The sequence below is a fragment of the Loxodonta africana genome, chromosome 11 (genome assembly GCF_030014295.1).
Source record: "Loxodonta africana isolate mLoxAfr1 chromosome 11, mLoxAfr1.hap2, whole genome shotgun sequence".
Classification (NCBI taxonomy): domain Eukaryota; kingdom Metazoa; phylum Chordata; class Mammalia; order Proboscidea; family Elephantidae; genus Loxodonta; species Loxodonta africana.
This window is the reverse complement of record NC_087352.1, coordinates 23681696-23699750: the sequence shown is the minus strand read 5'-3', so window position 1 is coordinate 23699750 and position 18055 is coordinate 23681696. Positions and strand designations below refer to the sequence as shown.

Below are 18055 nucleotides of genomic sequence, written 5' to 3'. Positions count from 1 at the left end.
CTGTGCCATCCTCACAACTGTTGCTGTGCTTGAGCCCATTGTTACAGCCACTGTGTCAATCTATCTCATTGAGGGTCTTCCTCTTTTTCACTGACCCTCTACTTTACCAAGCCTGATGTTTTTCTCCAGGGACTGATCCCTCTTCATAACATGTCCAAAGTATGTGAGACATAGTCTAGTCATCCTTGCTTCTAAGGACCATTCTGGTTGTACTTCTTCCAAGACAGATTTGTTCATTCTTTTGGCAGTCCATGGTATATTGAATATTCTTCACCAACATCACAATTCAAAGATGTCAATTTTTCTTCGGTATTGCTTATTCATTGTCCAGCTTTCACATGCATATGAGGTGATTGAAAGCACCATGACTTGAGTCAGGCACACCTTAGTTCTCAAGGTGACATCTTTATAAATATACATATATAGAGAGAAATTTTTATCAAGGAAATGGCTCACTTGTTGTTGAGTCTGGAAAGTCCCAAGGCCATGGGTCAGGCTGGAAGCTTCTCCTGACTCACATAGCTGAAGAGGCTGGCAAATCCAAGATCAGCAGACCAGACAGCAAGCTTCTGGCTCCTAGGCTGCAGAAGTCAATGAATCTAAGATCGGCAGGTAAGCTGCTAGCTCAAGTCCCAAGAACCAGAGATCAGATGAACAGGAGCCAGCTGCAGGATCCGGAGCAAGCAAAAGCCTGTGAGCCTTGCCAGAAAGTCTACATATATTGGATGCTGGCCACACCCCCAAGGAAACTGACTTTCCACTGATTGGCTACTCACAGCATCCCATCATGGAGGTGATCACATTATATCAGATCCCATCATGAAAGTGATTACATAATTATACGATTGCAAAACTACACCACAACTGACTAACCACTGAGAATCACGGCCCAGCCAAGTTGACGCACAACCTTAACCATCACAATGGGTGCTGGAATGGGAAGGGCCGATGTACATCTATTATCAGAAAGAAAGGAGAATAATGTCTGGCAAATTTCCAGAAGATATACATTTGAACATTTTATAGAGATTAAGAAAGACCAGTTAAATGCTAAGGTGCATAAATTTCAAAAAGAACTTTTATATTAACTCTTCATGGTGAAGTGAAGAAAATTAAGGTTAAATTTTTAAAATAGTCTTTAAATTACTTCCTAGAGAAGTAGTTTGCCCTCGCTAGAATGACAAGCTCCTTGGGAGCAGGCTTCCCAACAGCAAAATAAGTGCAAGAAGATATTGGAAAAATAAGTTAAAAGACCTAATTGTGAGTAGGGAATTCTATTGTTGTTGTAGTTAGTTGCCATTGAGTCTATTTTGTACTGAGCCAATTTTTTATTAAAAGAAAGTGGTGAAAGGGTCATCAAGAGATAAATCTCTATAGATGGGGAAACTTGGGGCATGGCTGACCTGTTGAGACTCGTGTCACGTCAGGCTGCATCTTCATGAGGGTAAGGAAGACATTGGGGCATTTTCAAGAATACAAAGTCATACATATTCTAATGTTTATACTGTCATTGAAATCAATACACAATGATGTAATTCAGCTACAAGAAAAACGTATCTAAAATGGAGAAAGTAAGATTCAAAAGAGAGAAAAAATGGCAAAGTAAATCAATGCTGAAAATATACATAGTTGTATATATATGTCTGAAAATGCCCTATTCTCATTCTAGCTTCCTATTCTTTCTTTTTTCTTACTTCAATTAAAGGCTATGATTCGACTACTTGGAGAGGCAATGACACCTGAAAATTAAAGGATCTACCCCCCACTGCCTTCTTTATCTGGATGCCAGTAGAGAGGGTCTCTGGGAGGTAGGAGGAGAGGAATTGCACCCTCCAACACCATCATTTGGAGTACATGATTTGGCTTTTCTCCTCCCTTTACTCTCTTCTCACCTCTCCTATATATCTTTACGTCTTCTCAGTAGAAGGGAACAAGCAGCCTGGGATCCCAGAAGAGAAATGTGCCTGGGTGGGGCTGCCATATCTCCTTCAACAAGTCCCATTAGATTTGAGACTGGCCTTATCTGGGGGACACATTGTTAAAATTGTATTATGACAAGGGTGTTGTACAGGGAAGCTGTAGTATGACAGGGGCATTGTACAGGGAAGTTGGCCCGGAAGAGCACTCCATGGGGCTGAGTGTGGGAAGCTCTGCCATCTTGGGCACAGCTATGCTGTCCCACTCTGTTCTGTCTACAGGAAAGGTCATGTCCACCCCAGATGTGGTGTTCGAGCTGGTGGACTTTGAGGGAGTGTTTATCCTTGGAATGCTCTGGAACAGAAAAGACCTTGAATTTAAAGAGGTGTTAATTCTTTCCTAAAATATCTCTTAATTCTGGCCTGAAAGCGGGAAAGATAAAAAGGAGTCTTTATCTTTTTCTGCCCTTTCAAGTTTCCTGTCAAACCTGTTCCATGGCCTCCATATGAATTCGTATCCTCCTGGGCAAACAATACTCTCTTTCAGATGGAACTATGAATATGATTTTTATTCATAGATTAGTTTTGACTGTTCTAGGATTTTATGCATATGAATCATACAGCATTGCTATCCTGGGTAGGCTTCATTAGCAGTTTTTAGTGAAAATTTATGAGATAATCCTAAAAGTTACATAGGCATTCAAAAGGCCAAATATAATCATAGCAATATTGAAGGACAAGAATGGAAGAACTGTGCTAGCCCTAATAATTCAAATTACTAGAAAGGGAACCCAAATTGACTGGGGTTCGAAACACTTCAGAGATTTACATAGGGCCATATCTCAGACTGTCGAGTTGGGGTACTTTGATTCTAAAGCACACAGTGTTTTGGAGCTGTATGCTATGAAGCTAAATGCAGACATCTCTTGCAACCAGTGCCCCTGCTCCTCCTCCCCATGTCATCTGCTGGAATTTTAGACACAGAAACTATCCAAGAGCTCTATCTCCTGTTACAAAGTAGGACAGAAAACATAGTCACTCCCATGGTAATAGCAAGAAAGTACTGGATAAATTAAAATCATATTTTCTTTAAAGCTCTAAAGGAAAATTGAACATAAAGAACCTCTTAGAATAATGGTCAAAAGATATGAATGGATATATAAAATGTGGTATACCCATACAAAGGAATATTATTCAGCAAAAAAAGGCAAGGTGGGTGGACGGGGATGAAGTATTGATACACGCTGCAACATGAATGAGTCTTGAAAACGTTACGCTATGTGAAGGAAGCAAGGCACAAAAGACCATGTATTATATGATTCCATTTATATTAAATATTCAGAATGGGAAAATCTATAGAGACAGAAGGTAGATTACTGGTAACCTAGGGCTGGAGAAGATGGAGGAAAATGGGAATGGCTGCTAATGAATACAGGGTTTCTTTTGGGGATATGGAAAGATTCCAAAATTGATTGTGGTGATGGTTGCCCAACTCTGTGAATATACTAAAGAACACTGAATTGTATATTTTAAATACATCAATTGTATGGTATGTGAACTATATCTTATTAAACCAGTTACCAAAAAAAAATCCAGAACCAAAAAAAAAAGGTATTAACTGACAGTTTATATCAAATATACACAATAAAGTTCAAACATAAAAAATGATGCTGTTTCACTTGTTTAAAAGAAAAATAAACAAAAACTACACTGCAGTATGGTTTTTAATCCATCAGATTGGTAGCATTTCATAAGCTTGACCACAAATATTACTGGGAGGGCTTGGGAAAACTGCCATTCTTCTTATGTCTGTCTGGCAGGACAGAAAAATGAAACAAAACCTTTTTTGCCATATCTAGAAAATTACATAATAAGCAACATTTTAACACAACAATCTTATCTCTAGATATCTGTCTTGAAGGTATATAAACACAAAGATACCGGGAAGGAGTGAGCTTCTTGCTCAGCTCTATTTTAAAAAGTGAAATTACTCTCGGGCATCTGGAGGAAAAGATAAAATCCAGCGCCATGCCGTCGAGTCAATTCTGACTCATACTGACCCCATAGGACAGAATAGAACTGCCCCATAGAGTTTCCAAGGAGCACCTGGCGGATTCAAACTGCCAACCCTTTGGTTAGCAGCCGTAGCACTTAACCACTACGCCACCAGGGTTTCCGGGGACAAGATAGTCATGAAAATTAATGAAGAAAGTGGAAAGGTGGAGGAGTAGGAAACTCCAGGAATTGGTCCCTCGACCAAAACAACTACTGAGCTGGCAGCAGCTGTCTGAATCAACTAATTTGAACTCTAGAGTCTAGTGGAATACTTGTAGCACCTAGAGCAGTGCCTGAAGAGGCTGGTAAATTCTGGTGATCTTTGATATTTCATGGCAGATAGCTGTGGGGACCAGAGATCTATCTAAGGTATAGCAGGTATGGCATGTGTGCTGGATACCACTTGAGGGCGGAGGCAGTTTCTATTAACCTGGTACAGCCCAAAGTCCTTCCTCAGGCACGGTAGACACAGAGGCATGGTGAGGGGAGGTAAAAGGGGGTACTTGCTTCTGGTTGCAAGTCCAAGGGAGCATCACAGGAGGCACGGAATGACATTCCAAGGGGCCACAAATATGAAAGTCACCTGACTGAGGTAGCCAGACAAGAGGCAGGAAGGCGTTCCTGCTGAGGTTTTGCTGCTATCAAAGTCTATTCATCTTGAAATTGTGAGTGGTGAGGAGGGGGTGTGCAACTTAGAGATTGCCCCTGGGCACTCATTACCTTCCCTATGCCCCTGCAGTGCTTGCCATAGGCACTATTTTCCATAGATATTCCTCTGGTGGGGGCTGAAGTCAGTGTTTCTCAGCTTGCTGGTGCCAGGGTGTCTTAGCCAACTAGTGCTGCTATAACAGAAATACATAACAGGATGGCTTTAACAAACAAAAGTTTACTTCCTCCCAGTAAAGTAGGCTAAAAGTCCAAATTCAGGGCATCAGCTCCAGGGGAAGGCTTTCTCTCTCTGCCGGCCTTCTCATCAATGTTCCCCTGGACTAGGAGCTTTTCCAAGCAGGAACCCCGGGTCCAAAGGACACGCTCTGCTCCCAGCACTGCTTTCTTGGTGGAATGAGTTCCCCCCTCTCTGCTTGCTTCTCTTTCCTTTTTATCTCTTGAGAGATAAAAGGTATTGCAGGCCACACCCCAGGGAAACTTCTTTTGTATTGGATCAGGGATGTGACCTGGGTAAGAGTGTTACAATCCCACCTTAATCCTCTTTAACATAAAATTACAATCACAAAATGGAGGACAACCACAGAATACTGGAAATGATGGCCTAAACAAGTTGATACATATTTTATGGGGGACACAATTCAATCCATGACACAGAGTGAGTAGTAAGGACCTTGTTCTACAAAAATCGGAGCTGTGTGCTTTGATTGCTGACTGCTGCTTTTGATCACTAAGAGGGCAATACAAAGAGTGGTCATTGTTTCAATCTCCACAAGCTGAAGCCCTCAAGGGATTTAAAGATAGTGTACTTTTTTTTTTTTCTTTTACTCTTTTGAGAGTCAGAGATTTAAGGAAATCTTTTTCAGGTCACTGGCTGGCCACAGAGGTAACAGAAGAGAAACTTCAGTAACCACACACAATAAAGAATACACACTTTGCAAAAATCATTTGGAATAGACAAACAGATCACTCCAGCACTCGACAAGCAAAAATCAGCGATCTCTGAGAATTAGGAGTATTTAATATCCAGAGTTACCAAAAACATAATCTTCAGAATGTCTGGTTCTCAACAAAATATTACAAAACATGCAAAGAAACAGAAATGGATGGCTCATTCACAGGAGAAATAGAAATTGGGAGAAACTTTCCCTGAGGAAGTGCAGATATTGAAATTATTAGTCAAAGATGTTAAATCAACCATCTTACATATGTTCAGTTGAGACAGACGGGTCGCCCTGGGGAGCCTACGTCCATAATCTTGAAACATTCTTGAGATCAAACCATTCCCTAGAACAATTGAGAAAAACAACCCCATGAAAGGCTGTTAGAGTTTCAGATTGCCTAAGATATACTTCCTCAAAGTTGTCTTTCAGAAGCAGCCAGATAGAACCAGTCCCAGGGACATGCGCAGAACATCCACCTGCAACCACTATATTGTTGCCGAAGAATGGTCTCTGCTCTTGTCTTCGGTGTAGGAAAGAATTCTAACACTGAGACAAATAGTGCCAAGCAAGTAGAGGTTTATTAGCAAGCAGAGGGTTAGTAGTAAAAGTACACTTGACTAGGAAGCATCAAATGGGCTACTCAGATATAGAGAGAATCTGAGAGCCCCAATAGTCCTTTTCTTAGGGTTTTATACCCTTCTTGTCTCTTATCTGTCCCTGTTAATATTTAAAAGCCAGGACAGGACCGCCTATGGAGGCTATTTCTTTGGCTTAAGGTTTAACTATGTAGGGACCATCTTACTGAGGAATGTCACCACCCCCTGCCTCTTCCTCTTCCTGAGTGCACACTCTCCCCCCCTCCACAATATGACCTTCCACCAGAGGCAGTAAAGAGCTGCAGTTGCAGCTGGGAATTGAACTCGGGGAACCGGTGACTGCACAGGCGTGACACCCCATAATAAGTGCTGCCAACCTTCCCAGAAGCCTTCGTCATGGACTCTGTCTTACTGGCAAAATGCTTACGCAGATAAGAAACTAAAGAGCCACATCAAAAATCCTAGCTGCTGATCCGCTATGACCCCACTTCCGTATCTTAGTGAACAATAAAAACTCGAGACAAAGACTTGTGTGCAGGAGTAGCCTGCTAGAGTGCTATACACTCAGCTGCTGCCCCACTGCACAGTGCTCTCATTTCTAATAAAGGCTTTCCTTTTAATAGTCAGCCAAGTCTCCCCGAGTAATTCTTTTCTCGTGGGCAAGACAAAGACTTACTTTTTGGGGTCCATGGGTCCCAGACTGTAACACAATGTGCTAAAGGAAACTGTGGGCTAAGAACAAAAGAAAATCAGGAGGGAGGACACTGAGAGGAACACGAGAACAAAGTGCAAGAACAGTAAATACTATAGCATAGACAATCCTGCAACAACAGTATCAACAAAGACTAAATTATGAATTGATACAAAGGGAGATAAATACACCAAGAGGTATGGGAGGATATGAGGGAACACTGCCGCCTACTGATACATGTTTGGTCGCAAATATTTCTACATACATAACTGTAGGTGCTGTGTATATGTTAATATAGACAATTCAGCACACAAGGACCACAATCAGGGCAACTTCTTAGTCATAACCACACACCTCACAAGGCGAAGCTCCCAGGCTTGAAGATGAAGGACCATAGACTCAGGGAACATATACGTCAGCTGGCACAGCATAGTTCATAAAGACAAAGTTCTACATCCTACTTTGGTGAGTAGTGTCTGGCGTCTTTAAGCGCTTGCGAGTGACCATCTAAGATACTGTTATTGGTCTCTTATGTCCAGAGAAAAGGAGAATTAAGAAAACCAAAAACCCAAGGGAGCCATTAGTCCAAAGGACTAATGGACCACATGAACCACAGACTATATGGCCCTGAGACCAGAAGAACTAGGTGGTGCCTGGCTACTGCTACCAACCCCTCTGACTGGAATCACAGCAGAGAGTCCCATACAGAGTGGGAGAAAAATCCTAGAACAAAAAATCAAATTCTCAAAAAGTCCAGACTTACTAGTCTGACAGAGACTGGAGGAACCCCTGAGACTATGGCCCTAAGACATCCTTCTGAACTGGAACTGAAGCCATCCCTGGAGACCACCTTTCAGCCAAATCATAGACAGACCCATAAAATAAACAATAACACCCTTACAACGATCAATTATATGAGATCAGAAGGGAACATTTGTCCAAAAGCAAAGATGAGAAGGCAGGAAGGGGTAGAAAACCAGGACGAAAGGAAACGGGGAACCTAGGATGGAAATAGGGAGAGTGGGGACACATTGTGGGGAATGAAACCAGTGTCATGGAACACTTTACATAAAAAAAAAAATTACATACAAACTATCAAATGGGAAACTAATGTGCTCTGTAAGCTTTCACTTAAAACACAATAAAAAATTAAACAAACAAACAAAAAAGATTTACTCAGGGAGACCACAATGTCTACAACTAGGGTGAGAGATAGAGAGGAAAAAAATCTTTCATGCCCTTCTCTTCATATTCCATAAGAGCTCAGCATCTTTCACGTTCCAACATTTCTCTTTCTTCCAACAGCTTTTCTTTTGCCTTCTCTACCTGGGGCCCTTAAAGGCAAAAAAGCTCTAGCCTCTAACATTCTCAGTGGCCTCAGGGCATCTAAACTCCTCATCTTCCAGCCAGATTTCCTATAGTACAGATTTGGGATTAAAGAGCTCTTAGATAGGCAGAGGCCAGACAAAGGCAGAATAACTAAGAGAAAAATCAAACTACTTGAGCCATTTCCATTCTCCAGCTGAACTCCTGTCTTAGTTAATTAGTGCTGCTATAACAGAAATACCACAAGGGAATGGCTTTAACAAAGGGAAATTTATTTCCTCACAGTAAAGTAGGCTAGAAGTACAAATTTAGGCCCTCAGCTCCAGGAAAAGGCTTTCTCTCTCTGTCGGCTCTGGAAGAAGGTCCATCTCATCAATCTTCCCCTGGACTAGGAGTTTCTCCAAGCAGGAACCCCAGGTCCAAAGGATTCACTTTGCTCTCGGCACTGTTGCCTTGGTGATGTGAGGTCCCCCTGTCTCTCTGCTCACTTCTCTCTTTTATATCTCAAAAGAGATTGGCTCAAGACACAATCCAACCTTGTAGATTGAACCCAGCCTCATTAACATAACTGTCACCTATCTTCTCTCAGTAACATCATAGAGGCAGGATTTACAACACATAGGAAAATCACATCAGATGACAAAATGATGGACAATCACACAATACTGGGAATCATCACCTAGTCAAATTGATAACTCAGAAGTGGTTAGGTTTAGGATCCATTCCATACTTGTATGACCTCAACTTATTGATGATTTATTTTTATGCAAATAATGTGAGCCTTCTATGTTTGTTTGCCAGCTGCTCCCTCCCCCTGCAAGGTATTTTGGTAAGTGCTGCTATGCCAGTTTTTCTCTATATGCTGCTGTAAAAAAATTACCATAGCATGCTTATGACAATACCTCACAGGTGGAGGGAGCGGCTTTCAAACAAACATAGAAGGTCCGCATTATCCCACTGCCTTCTGGCAGTGCTTCTGACTTGTATAAATAGCAACATAGACACAGATGCATGCACAAATGGGGGAAAACAGACACTGTGTGAGAACTGTCTACAAGCCAAGAAACCAAGAAACACCTGGGGCTACCTACAAGGCAGGACTAGACATGGCCAAGACCCTGATTTGGATTTTTAGCCTCCAGAACTGTAAGAAAATAAATGCCTGTTCTTTCAAGTGACCCACTTGTGATATTTGTGTTATACTAGCACCAGGAAACTAAGGCAGATGACGTATTTAAATTCCTAAAATTAAAAAAAAAAAGAAAGAATTGTATCAGCCAAGAATCCTATGCGTGACAAAACCATCCTTCAAGAATGAAGCTGTAACTCCCCACAGGACTGAGCTTTTGGCCCATCTCCACTCCACAATTTCCGCCTGTTAGGTGTCCTCTCTAAGATCACACTGGCTCCTATAATACCACCAAAAACCAAACCCATTGCCATTGAGTCAATTCCAACTCATAGTGACACTATAGGACAGACTACAACTGCCCCATAGGGTTTCCAAGGAGAAGCTGGTAGATTCTAACTGCTGACTATTTGGTTAGCAGCCAAGCTCTTAATCACGGTGCCAACAGGGCTCCAAACCACAGTATGTTGTAATTGTTAACTTGTACGTCCCCTTGACCAAATGTGAGTCACTTGTCTCTGTAGCACTAGTAGTTGTCACATGGGAGTTGTTCCTTGAATGCTCATTAAGTAAATGGGTAAATATACATATGGGAAAAAATGACCACTTTGCTATTATACTAAGAATCAAAAATAATGAAGGTGGTATTAGAGAATTTTTTAGTTACATGGACCTTAGAAAATGTTTACCAATTCCTTTGTTTTAAAAGTGGGGGAAAAAAGAAAATGTTCACATTAAGGAATATAAAATTTTTACCTAAAAAAAAGCACACAAATTTTCTTGGAGATCAGATGATTTTGATTCAAAATATAACCCTGCAAATTAATAGTATGTATCCGAAGAAGAATTGATGCCTTTGAATTATGGTGTTGTCAAAAATATTGAATGTACCATGGACTGCCAAAAGAACGAACAGATCTGTCTTGGAAGAAGTACAACCAGAATGCTCCTTGGAGGGGAGGATGGTGAGACTTCATCTCACATGCTTTGGACATATTATCAGGAGGGATCAGCCCCTGGAGAAGGACATCATACTTGGTAAAGTAGAGGGTCAGTGAAAAAGAGGAAGACCCTCAGTGAGATGGTTGCAGCAATGGGCTTAAATATAGCAATGATTAAGAGTCACACCAGTACTATTCAAACTATTTCAGAGCACAGACAAGGAAGGAGTATTCCCAAATTCATTCTATGAAGCCGGCGTAACCCTGATACCAAAGCCACACACACACACAAAAAAATTACAGGCCAATATCTCTTATGACTATAGATGCAAAAATTCTCAACAAAATTCTAGCCAATAGAATTCAGCATCATATCAAAAAAATAATACACCACGACCAAGTGGAATTCACACCAGGTATGCGAGGATGATTCAACATTAGAAAATCAGTGTAAACCACCACATAAGTAGAACAAAAGAAAAAAATCATACGATCATCTCAATCTATGTAGAAAAGGCATTTGGTAGAGTCCAACACCCATTCCTGACAAAAACTCTCCATAAAATATGAATAGAAGGGAAATTCTTTGACATAATGAAAGGCATCTATACAAAACCAACAGCCAACATCATTCTGAATAGAGAGAGACTAAAAGCATTCCCCTTGAGAATGGTAACAAGACAAGGATGCCCTTTATCACCACTCATATCTGACATTGTGCTGGAAGTTTACAGGGGAGAGGAGGGGTGGGGAGGGGAAATCACTAATTAAATAGTAGACAAGTGTTGATTTCGGAGAAGGGAAAGACAACACATAATATAAGGAAAGTCAGCACAACTCGACCAATGCAAAGTCATAGAAGCTTCCTAGACACACCCAAACACCTTGAGGGACCCAGTTACTGGGGCTGAGCGCTGGAGATCATGGTCTCAGGGGACATTTAGGTCAATTGGCATGACATAGTTCATAAAGAAAATGTTCTTCATCCTACTTTGGTGAGTAGTATCTGGAGTCTTAAAAGCTTTTGATCGGCCATCTAAGATACATTTATTGGTCCCATCCTGTCCAGAGCAAAGGAGAGTGAAGAAAACCAAAGACACAAGGAAAATATTAGCCCAAAGGAGTAATGAACCACAGCCCCCAGCAGCCTGAGCCTGGAAGAACTAGATGATGCCCGGCTACCACCACCGACCATTCTAACAGGTATCACAGTAGAGGGTCCCAGAGAGAGCACAAGAAAAGTGTAGAACAAAATTCAAATCCACAAAAAAAAAAAAAAAACAAACAGCCAGACTTACTGGTCTGACAGAGACTGGAGAAATCCCCAAGACTATAGCACCCTGGACATCCTGCTAACTCAGAACTGAAGCCACTCTTGAAGTTCAGCTTTCAACCAAAGATAAGGCAGTTCTGTAAAGTAAATATTAACACATGTGAGGAACATGCTTCTTAGTTCAGTCAAGAATACAAGACCAAATGGGCAAAACCTGCCCAAATGCAAAGATCAGAAGGCAGCAAGGGACTGGAAAACTGGAGGAATGGACACAGGGAACCCAGAGTGGAAAGGGAAAGGGGGAGAGTGCTGGTACAATGCAGAAATTGCAATCAATGTCTCAAAACAATTTGTGTATAAATTTTCTGAATAAGGAACTAATCTCCACTGTAAATTTTCACCTAAAGCACAATAAAATTTTAAAAAAGAAAAAAGATATATAGCAATGATAGTGAGGATGGTGCAGGATCAGGTAGTGTTTCGTTCTGCTGTACATAGGGTCACTGACTCCAACTGACTTGACTACACCGAAAAACAACACCCACAGAGAAGAAATTTAATCTAAATTTATCAGTTAAAAGAGATTTAGCAATTTGGTGGGATTATCAGCCTCATAGGAGAGTCAGGCTTACAGTTAAATAGGATACTCTTTAGGAAGATGTTTTATGATCTGCATTGCTTTTTTCAAATATTGTTTATAATGTTGGAGCTCCAGGTCACTAAGCTATTGAAGAGCAGAACCAGGTCTGGAGATCCAGGTTCATTCATTCTCAGTTCTATGGGTTTTGTTACGGCATGACACTGATTGGATCTACTTGGTTTTCTGGGGGGCCAGGTATGGCCTAGACTGGCCACAGCTCATAGGCTGGTCTGCTCTGACTGTAGCCAGACTTTTCCATTCCTCCAATGGTCTATATAAATTGTAACTCTTTCTACTTGAGTAGTGACCAGAGAAAAACTAGAGAGCACTGGTTTATTTAACCTCCCCCACCCCTTTCCCTGCCCCACTGATGGTCTGCCCTGATTTCCAGGTACTTGTTTTGCTTAGAGGTAGAACTCTGTCAGGGTTGTTTATAATCTTTGCTGTTTAAACATTTCCAAATTTTATGTAGACACAATAAAGTGTGTTTAAATAGAGAAAAAAAAAAATCTTTGATCCAATACTTGGGTTGAAGTTCAGTAATCATTTTAATAACTGATAATAAGAAGCAACATTTACTTCAAATGTAAGGCAGGGTGAGAAAATCAGTGTCAAGGAAGGCTTCCCTGAACTTTCAATCCAAGACAGAACAATTAGGAAGTATCCGATCAGAGAAGGACAGAGACCTTCCCAGGAAGAGAAGAAAATGGGAAGGATGTGCAAAGGCTAAGGGAAGGTATAGTTCAAAGCCTTGGATAAGGCTGGTGACAGGTTGTCAGTGTCCATGAGCGTCATGTTCTGACACCTAGCAGGTAGCAGGGAACAGGAAGCTCCAGAAGGAGGGAATTTCATGGGTTATTCCAATGTGGGAGTCATCTGCTTGGATGTGAAATGGGATGCCCCCCAAATGCTGACGTCACAAAAGGGAAAGAGTGGAGACGGAAGATATGGCACTCACTAGCTTTGGGGAGTCTCTGAAATGAGGTGGGAGGAGGAAGAAAATGAAGAGGAAGACAGACGCTAGAGGGAAACGTAATCTGTGGTTTAGAAAGCGGGAAAGACGAGAGATTCAGGAAGAAATGAGGCGAGTGGGTGTGATTATCAGTATCAGACGTTGAAGCAAACCCATGGAGACAGGCGACTGACCAAGGAGAGGATGGAGCACTTCACTGCTGCTCCCCAGTGGCTTCTGAGGGTGGGGTCTAGGATCCAGGCAGGGGCCCCACACTGTCTCACCAGCAGCCTTCTCACAGGATGCAGACCACAACACAAAGTCCTAGTCACTTTTGGGCCCAACTGTGAGCGTCAGATTGCTTGGCTAAATCCTCCCTGAATCTGAAGTCATAGCTCTCTGGTGGGCATCATCTTGTCTCTGTCCTGGGCCTGGAGTCTGACTCCTCTGACAGGCGCCATTTTGTCTCCATTCCATGGGGTCATGTTGGGATTGGTACTGGCTGTGCCAAGCTTCTGCTAGAATCGCCACCAGGATCAGCAAGACCACAGCAGCCAGGCCCAGGCGTACATGATTCCCTACTGTGTAATTCCTGGAAGTGGGGGCTAGAAGCAGGACAGCGAGGTCAGGAAAGGTGGACAAGACTCATTCAACCCAGACCCCAGAGATGGAAGCTCCTTCCTTGCTTTGCTGGCCAGACCCTTTTTCCACCCAGCACTTCCATCTTGGCAGAGTTCCAGGTGGTTTACCTGTCACGGAGTCTGCTTCTGTGGGTGAGGGGCTGATGTCACCAGGTGCACCTAGGAATCAGAAAGGGCTGGTGCAAAGCTGGGCGGCCTTACCTGTCCCTTCTCAGGCTGACTTCAGCAACCTGAGTCCTCCCAATGACCTTCCCTCATCCTGAATGCTCATGCTCCTACCTCCCCAGGCTCCCTTCTCCCTGATCTCTCTACCAGTGTCTCTAAACCCCTAGGTTCCCATCCTCCATGTCCCAAAACCCACTCAACAATAGGACCTGGTGGCAGGGTGAAGCTGGAAAATTCAGCCCTTCCCTTGATCAAACTCAGCTCCTAATCTAGAGAAGTCACATCACCTTCTGTTTCTCAAATCCCCAGCAAAGGGTTCACCATAGTGAAGAGAAAGGAGAAAAGACAGCTCGTACAGAGGCGCTGTCCTCTGCCTCAATGACCTCTGTGTCCACAGCTCTTTCTTGGTCCAGAGGAACCAGAAGGAGCTGGAAACCTTACTCCCCCACCCAGCCCAGCAGTACCCCACCCTGTGCCCCTCCTGTTGCTGGAGTCGACTCTTCAGGTTTTTCATGGTGTCCACATGAGACCCAGATCTCCGGGAACCTCAATGCTGTCTGAAAGGCAGAGGGGACTCTTTGCTGAGGGATAGAGGGACCCAGAAGGTGTGGGAGGAGAAGGCAAGGAGGAGGGTGGAGGGTCTGAAGAGAGAAGGTGGAGCTGGGAACAGGACCCAGGAGCCTGGGGACAAACTCGAGGGCAGAACCTGATAGGTGAGGGCCCCAGATGACTCCTCACCTATCACCTCCAGCTTCAGGAATTCACTGTACTTAGACCAATTGGACTGTTTATAGTAGATGCAGCGATAAAGTCCCGCAGTGTCTTCACTCACTGAGGTGATGGGGAATTCAGCCTCTGTCTTCAACCTCAGATGGTTCTTCACATCCACATAGGAAAGCTTTCCCCTCTTCTGCAGACAGAATATATCAACTCGAGGAGGGCCCCGGCATACGAAGGTCACAGGTCTCCCCCAGAGGATCACAGAGCCTGGCTTAGCCAAGATGGAGGGTCTAGGTAGGACCACTAGGAGAGAATCAGAGCAGGGGCCTCAGGGTCCATTGTGAGGAAAGCATTTTTGTCTCTTTCTCTGTTATGTGGGACAGGTGTAAAGAGGTGTGGCCAAGTCCACAAGTTGCCTATCCCAAATTCACACCCCTTTCTTCTTTGAATCAGAGCAACAGTTTATAGCTGCAAAAACAAAAAGGTACGTATGGCCATGTTCAAGACAATGAGATGTAAGTAGAATTATTTTGTGGAGCTCATGGAAGAAAGCTTACAGGGAGTTGAGTGGTCCTAGAGGGTCCTGTGTACTTTTTGCCTTTTCTTCTTTTGATTTAACTAATGGTTATTGCTGTTGCTGTTGTTAGTAAGTTGTCACTGAGTCAATTCTGACCCCATATGTGCAAATGCCTTTTCTCATTTATCTGCCTTTCTTACTCCTTCCACCCAGCAAATAGACAGATGATGGCTGGAGTAACAGGAGCCATAATGGACCAAGAAGTAACCTTCATGCTGATGGCCATGTACTAAGACTGTGAAGCAGAAAGAGGGAGTCTGTATCCCTGGTGACATCCTAGAGCAGCCACATGATCACTGACCCTGTGGCCACTCCCTAGAGACAGCCTTTCTGTGAGAGAGTAATGAACTGCCAACGTGCTCTGTTACATGCAGTTGACATGAATCTTAAGTGATACAAAGGAGACTTCTCTTTGTTGAACATGGATTGTCTGCAAAGATCTGGTCATGGTATTCTACATGCATTTTAATCCTAATCACCATCCTATTAAATTCTCGTTTTACAGAAAGGGAAAGGAAGACATTAAAATAACAATCTTGCTCAAAATCACACAATTAGTAAAAGGCAGAGCCAGGTCTAGATCCTAAATGTGTCCACCTGCAGAGCCAGTTCTTCCCTCTTCCCACGACTACCTTCTGAGAGAGGCCTAGAAACGGGAGAGGGGGCAGCAAAGACTGGAGATGACTAGCTCATTAATAGGCTTTGAGTGTGAGAGAGTAGTAAGTTGGGCCAAAAAAAGGCTAGAATCTGGGCCTCAGTGCTGATGGGCAGGCCAGGATCGTGTCATAAGACAATGCTGAGTGATAGGAAAAGCCTTGATGCCAGACATGCCTATGATAAGGTCCTTCAGGTACAGGGAGAGCAGGTAACAAGCCCAGAGGAGGCTTCATCCAAGGAAGAGGTAATGAACTGAGATCTGAGAAATGAGTGGGAATTACCTAAGCTGAGCAGATAGATTCTGGAGTGTTCAAGGTAGAGAAATCAGCATGGTAGATGGCCCTGAATTCACCAGGTATGTGGTATGTTTAAGAAACTGAAAAAAAGTCAAGGTGGATTCAAACCGCCAAACTTTCAGTTAGTAGCCAAATGTGTTAACCACTTGCACCACCCAGGGACTCCATGACTGAAAAGATGGAGTCAGGCAAAGTGCTCTGACAAGAGATCTGATTTGATGTGAAGCTAAACTGTTGAAAGGCTTCAAGCTGGAAATTACAGTCATCATACCTGTAGGGTGAGGAAAGGGTGGGCAGAGACAAGAAGAAGAGTATGGGCAGCATGGCCTGTGGGGCAGCAACAGCTGCAGTTGAGATGGGAGATGATCAAGCTTCAGGTTGGGGAGGGGTGCCTATGATATATGTGGACAGACATGAGAGCAGTTTAGGCAGTAAAATCAACGGGATTCTGAAACAGATTATATATGTGGTTGACATGGGGAGAATGAAGGCTGAACATCTGGTATTTGGCCCTGGAACATATGACATTCAACAAGGAAAGAAGGGAGGGTGGTGGAGGAGGACCTTGGGATCAATTTTGAATATACTCAATTTGAGGGGTCTAGGAATCAATCAATTATGTATTTATATTGTGCAGGTATTTGGAGCTAGCCAAGAGAAGACTGATGAAAGATATTCATCTGCTATAATTTGGGGTTTGAATTGTCTTGGAATGGACATCACTCCCATCCAGAGCTGCCTTTGGGGTGCACGGGGGTCAGGAACTTTGAGGAAATGACTCACCCTTTTGTGCTTGGGTTGCTGATCCCAGATAGAATGCTGGAAGAGAAGCCCCAGTGAGAAAAATGCCCATCACTTGATTTTCTTATAGTAGAGGTATCAGGATTAGTTTGATGAGGGGAGAGATGTAGCCACACAATTCCTAAGTCATCCTCAATCAACATTAATGCCCAGTAAAAAAATTTCCTTCCAATACAACAGGTTCCAGACAAGTTCCCAAGGTGCCCCTTCCCAACCAGGGGGCCCCTCTCTATCCTTTCTTCTATTTAACTCATCCTGGTACCCAGGTACCCATTTCTAACGCATATCAAAGGTCTATATCTGTGGTAAGGTATAAGCTCAAGTTGACATTCAGTGAGCAGGTGAGAGGGGGTGATTTCCTCCCCAGGGGATCAGCACAGCCTGAACTGGATTCAGGAGTAAGCAAAGGCCTGGACCCCACCCTATAGTACTCCCGCCCTCTTTTCCTATAATCCTCTCCCTTCATTTTCAGACTCACCAAGGCCGAGGAGAGTGGAGTGGTTGGGGTACATGGCACTGCCTGTGGGCTGTCTCCTCTGTCCTTGTCCTGTGGATGGAAGGACAGAGCCCTGCAGATCAGCAAGTGTGCAGGAGGTGTTTGCAAGAGCCACGTCATGGAGTTTTAATGTCAACAGGCTCAGAAGAAGGGGAAGATCTGTCTCAGCTTCCTCCAACTGGGGGGAGGGCCTTGGTTTTGGGAAGGTATTTCTACAAAAGATATTTCATAATCAGGCTGATCTCGTCTCTAGATCAAACCCCCATATCGTTAGCTCAGCACAGGTAGATAGATAGAAAAAGAAATGATAGATAATAGATATATAAAGATTAGATAGATAGATAGATAGATGGATAGATAGATAGATAGATAGATAGATAGATAGATAGATAGATAGATAGATAGATAGATAGATAGATAGATAGATAGATAGATAGTGTCTTAGTTATCTAGTGCTGCTACAACAGAAATACCACAAGTGGATGGCTTTAACAAAGAGAAATTTATTCTCTCACAGTTTAGGAGGCTAGAAATCCAAATTCAGGGTGCCAGCTCCAAGGGAAGGCTTTCTGT

General features: G+C 43.0%; 1 protein-coding gene across 11 annotated transcripts in view; it reads right to left on the bottom strand.

Moving 5' to 3' along the window:
- LOC100666435 (leukocyte immunoglobulin-like receptor subfamily A member 6) overlaps positions 1–17633 on the bottom strand; it is a 30096-nt gene extending 12463 nt beyond the window's left edge. For 4 of the 11 annotated variants that reach the window (XM_064293330.1, XM_064293334.1, XM_064293340.1 and 1 more), the window contains exons 1-5: positions 17465–17608; positions 16969–17004; positions 14674–14958; positions 13879–13929; positions 5844–5924 (exon numbers count right to left, since the gene is read on the bottom strand). In XM_064293330.1, coding sequence (XP_064149400.1) covers positions 5844–5924; positions 13879–13929; positions 14674–14958; positions 16969–17004; positions 17465–17498 — 487 coding nt within the window. In that variant the 5' untranslated portion in view covers positions 17499–17608. Of the gene's footprint in view, positions 1–5843; positions 5925–13878; positions 13930–14673; positions 14959–16968; positions 17005–17464 lie in introns of all 11 variants that reach the window. The other 7 variants (XM_064293335.1, XM_064293336.1, XM_064293337.1 and 4 more) reach the window with 5 other exon arrangements.
- Positions 17634–18055: the final 422 nt, after the last annotated feature.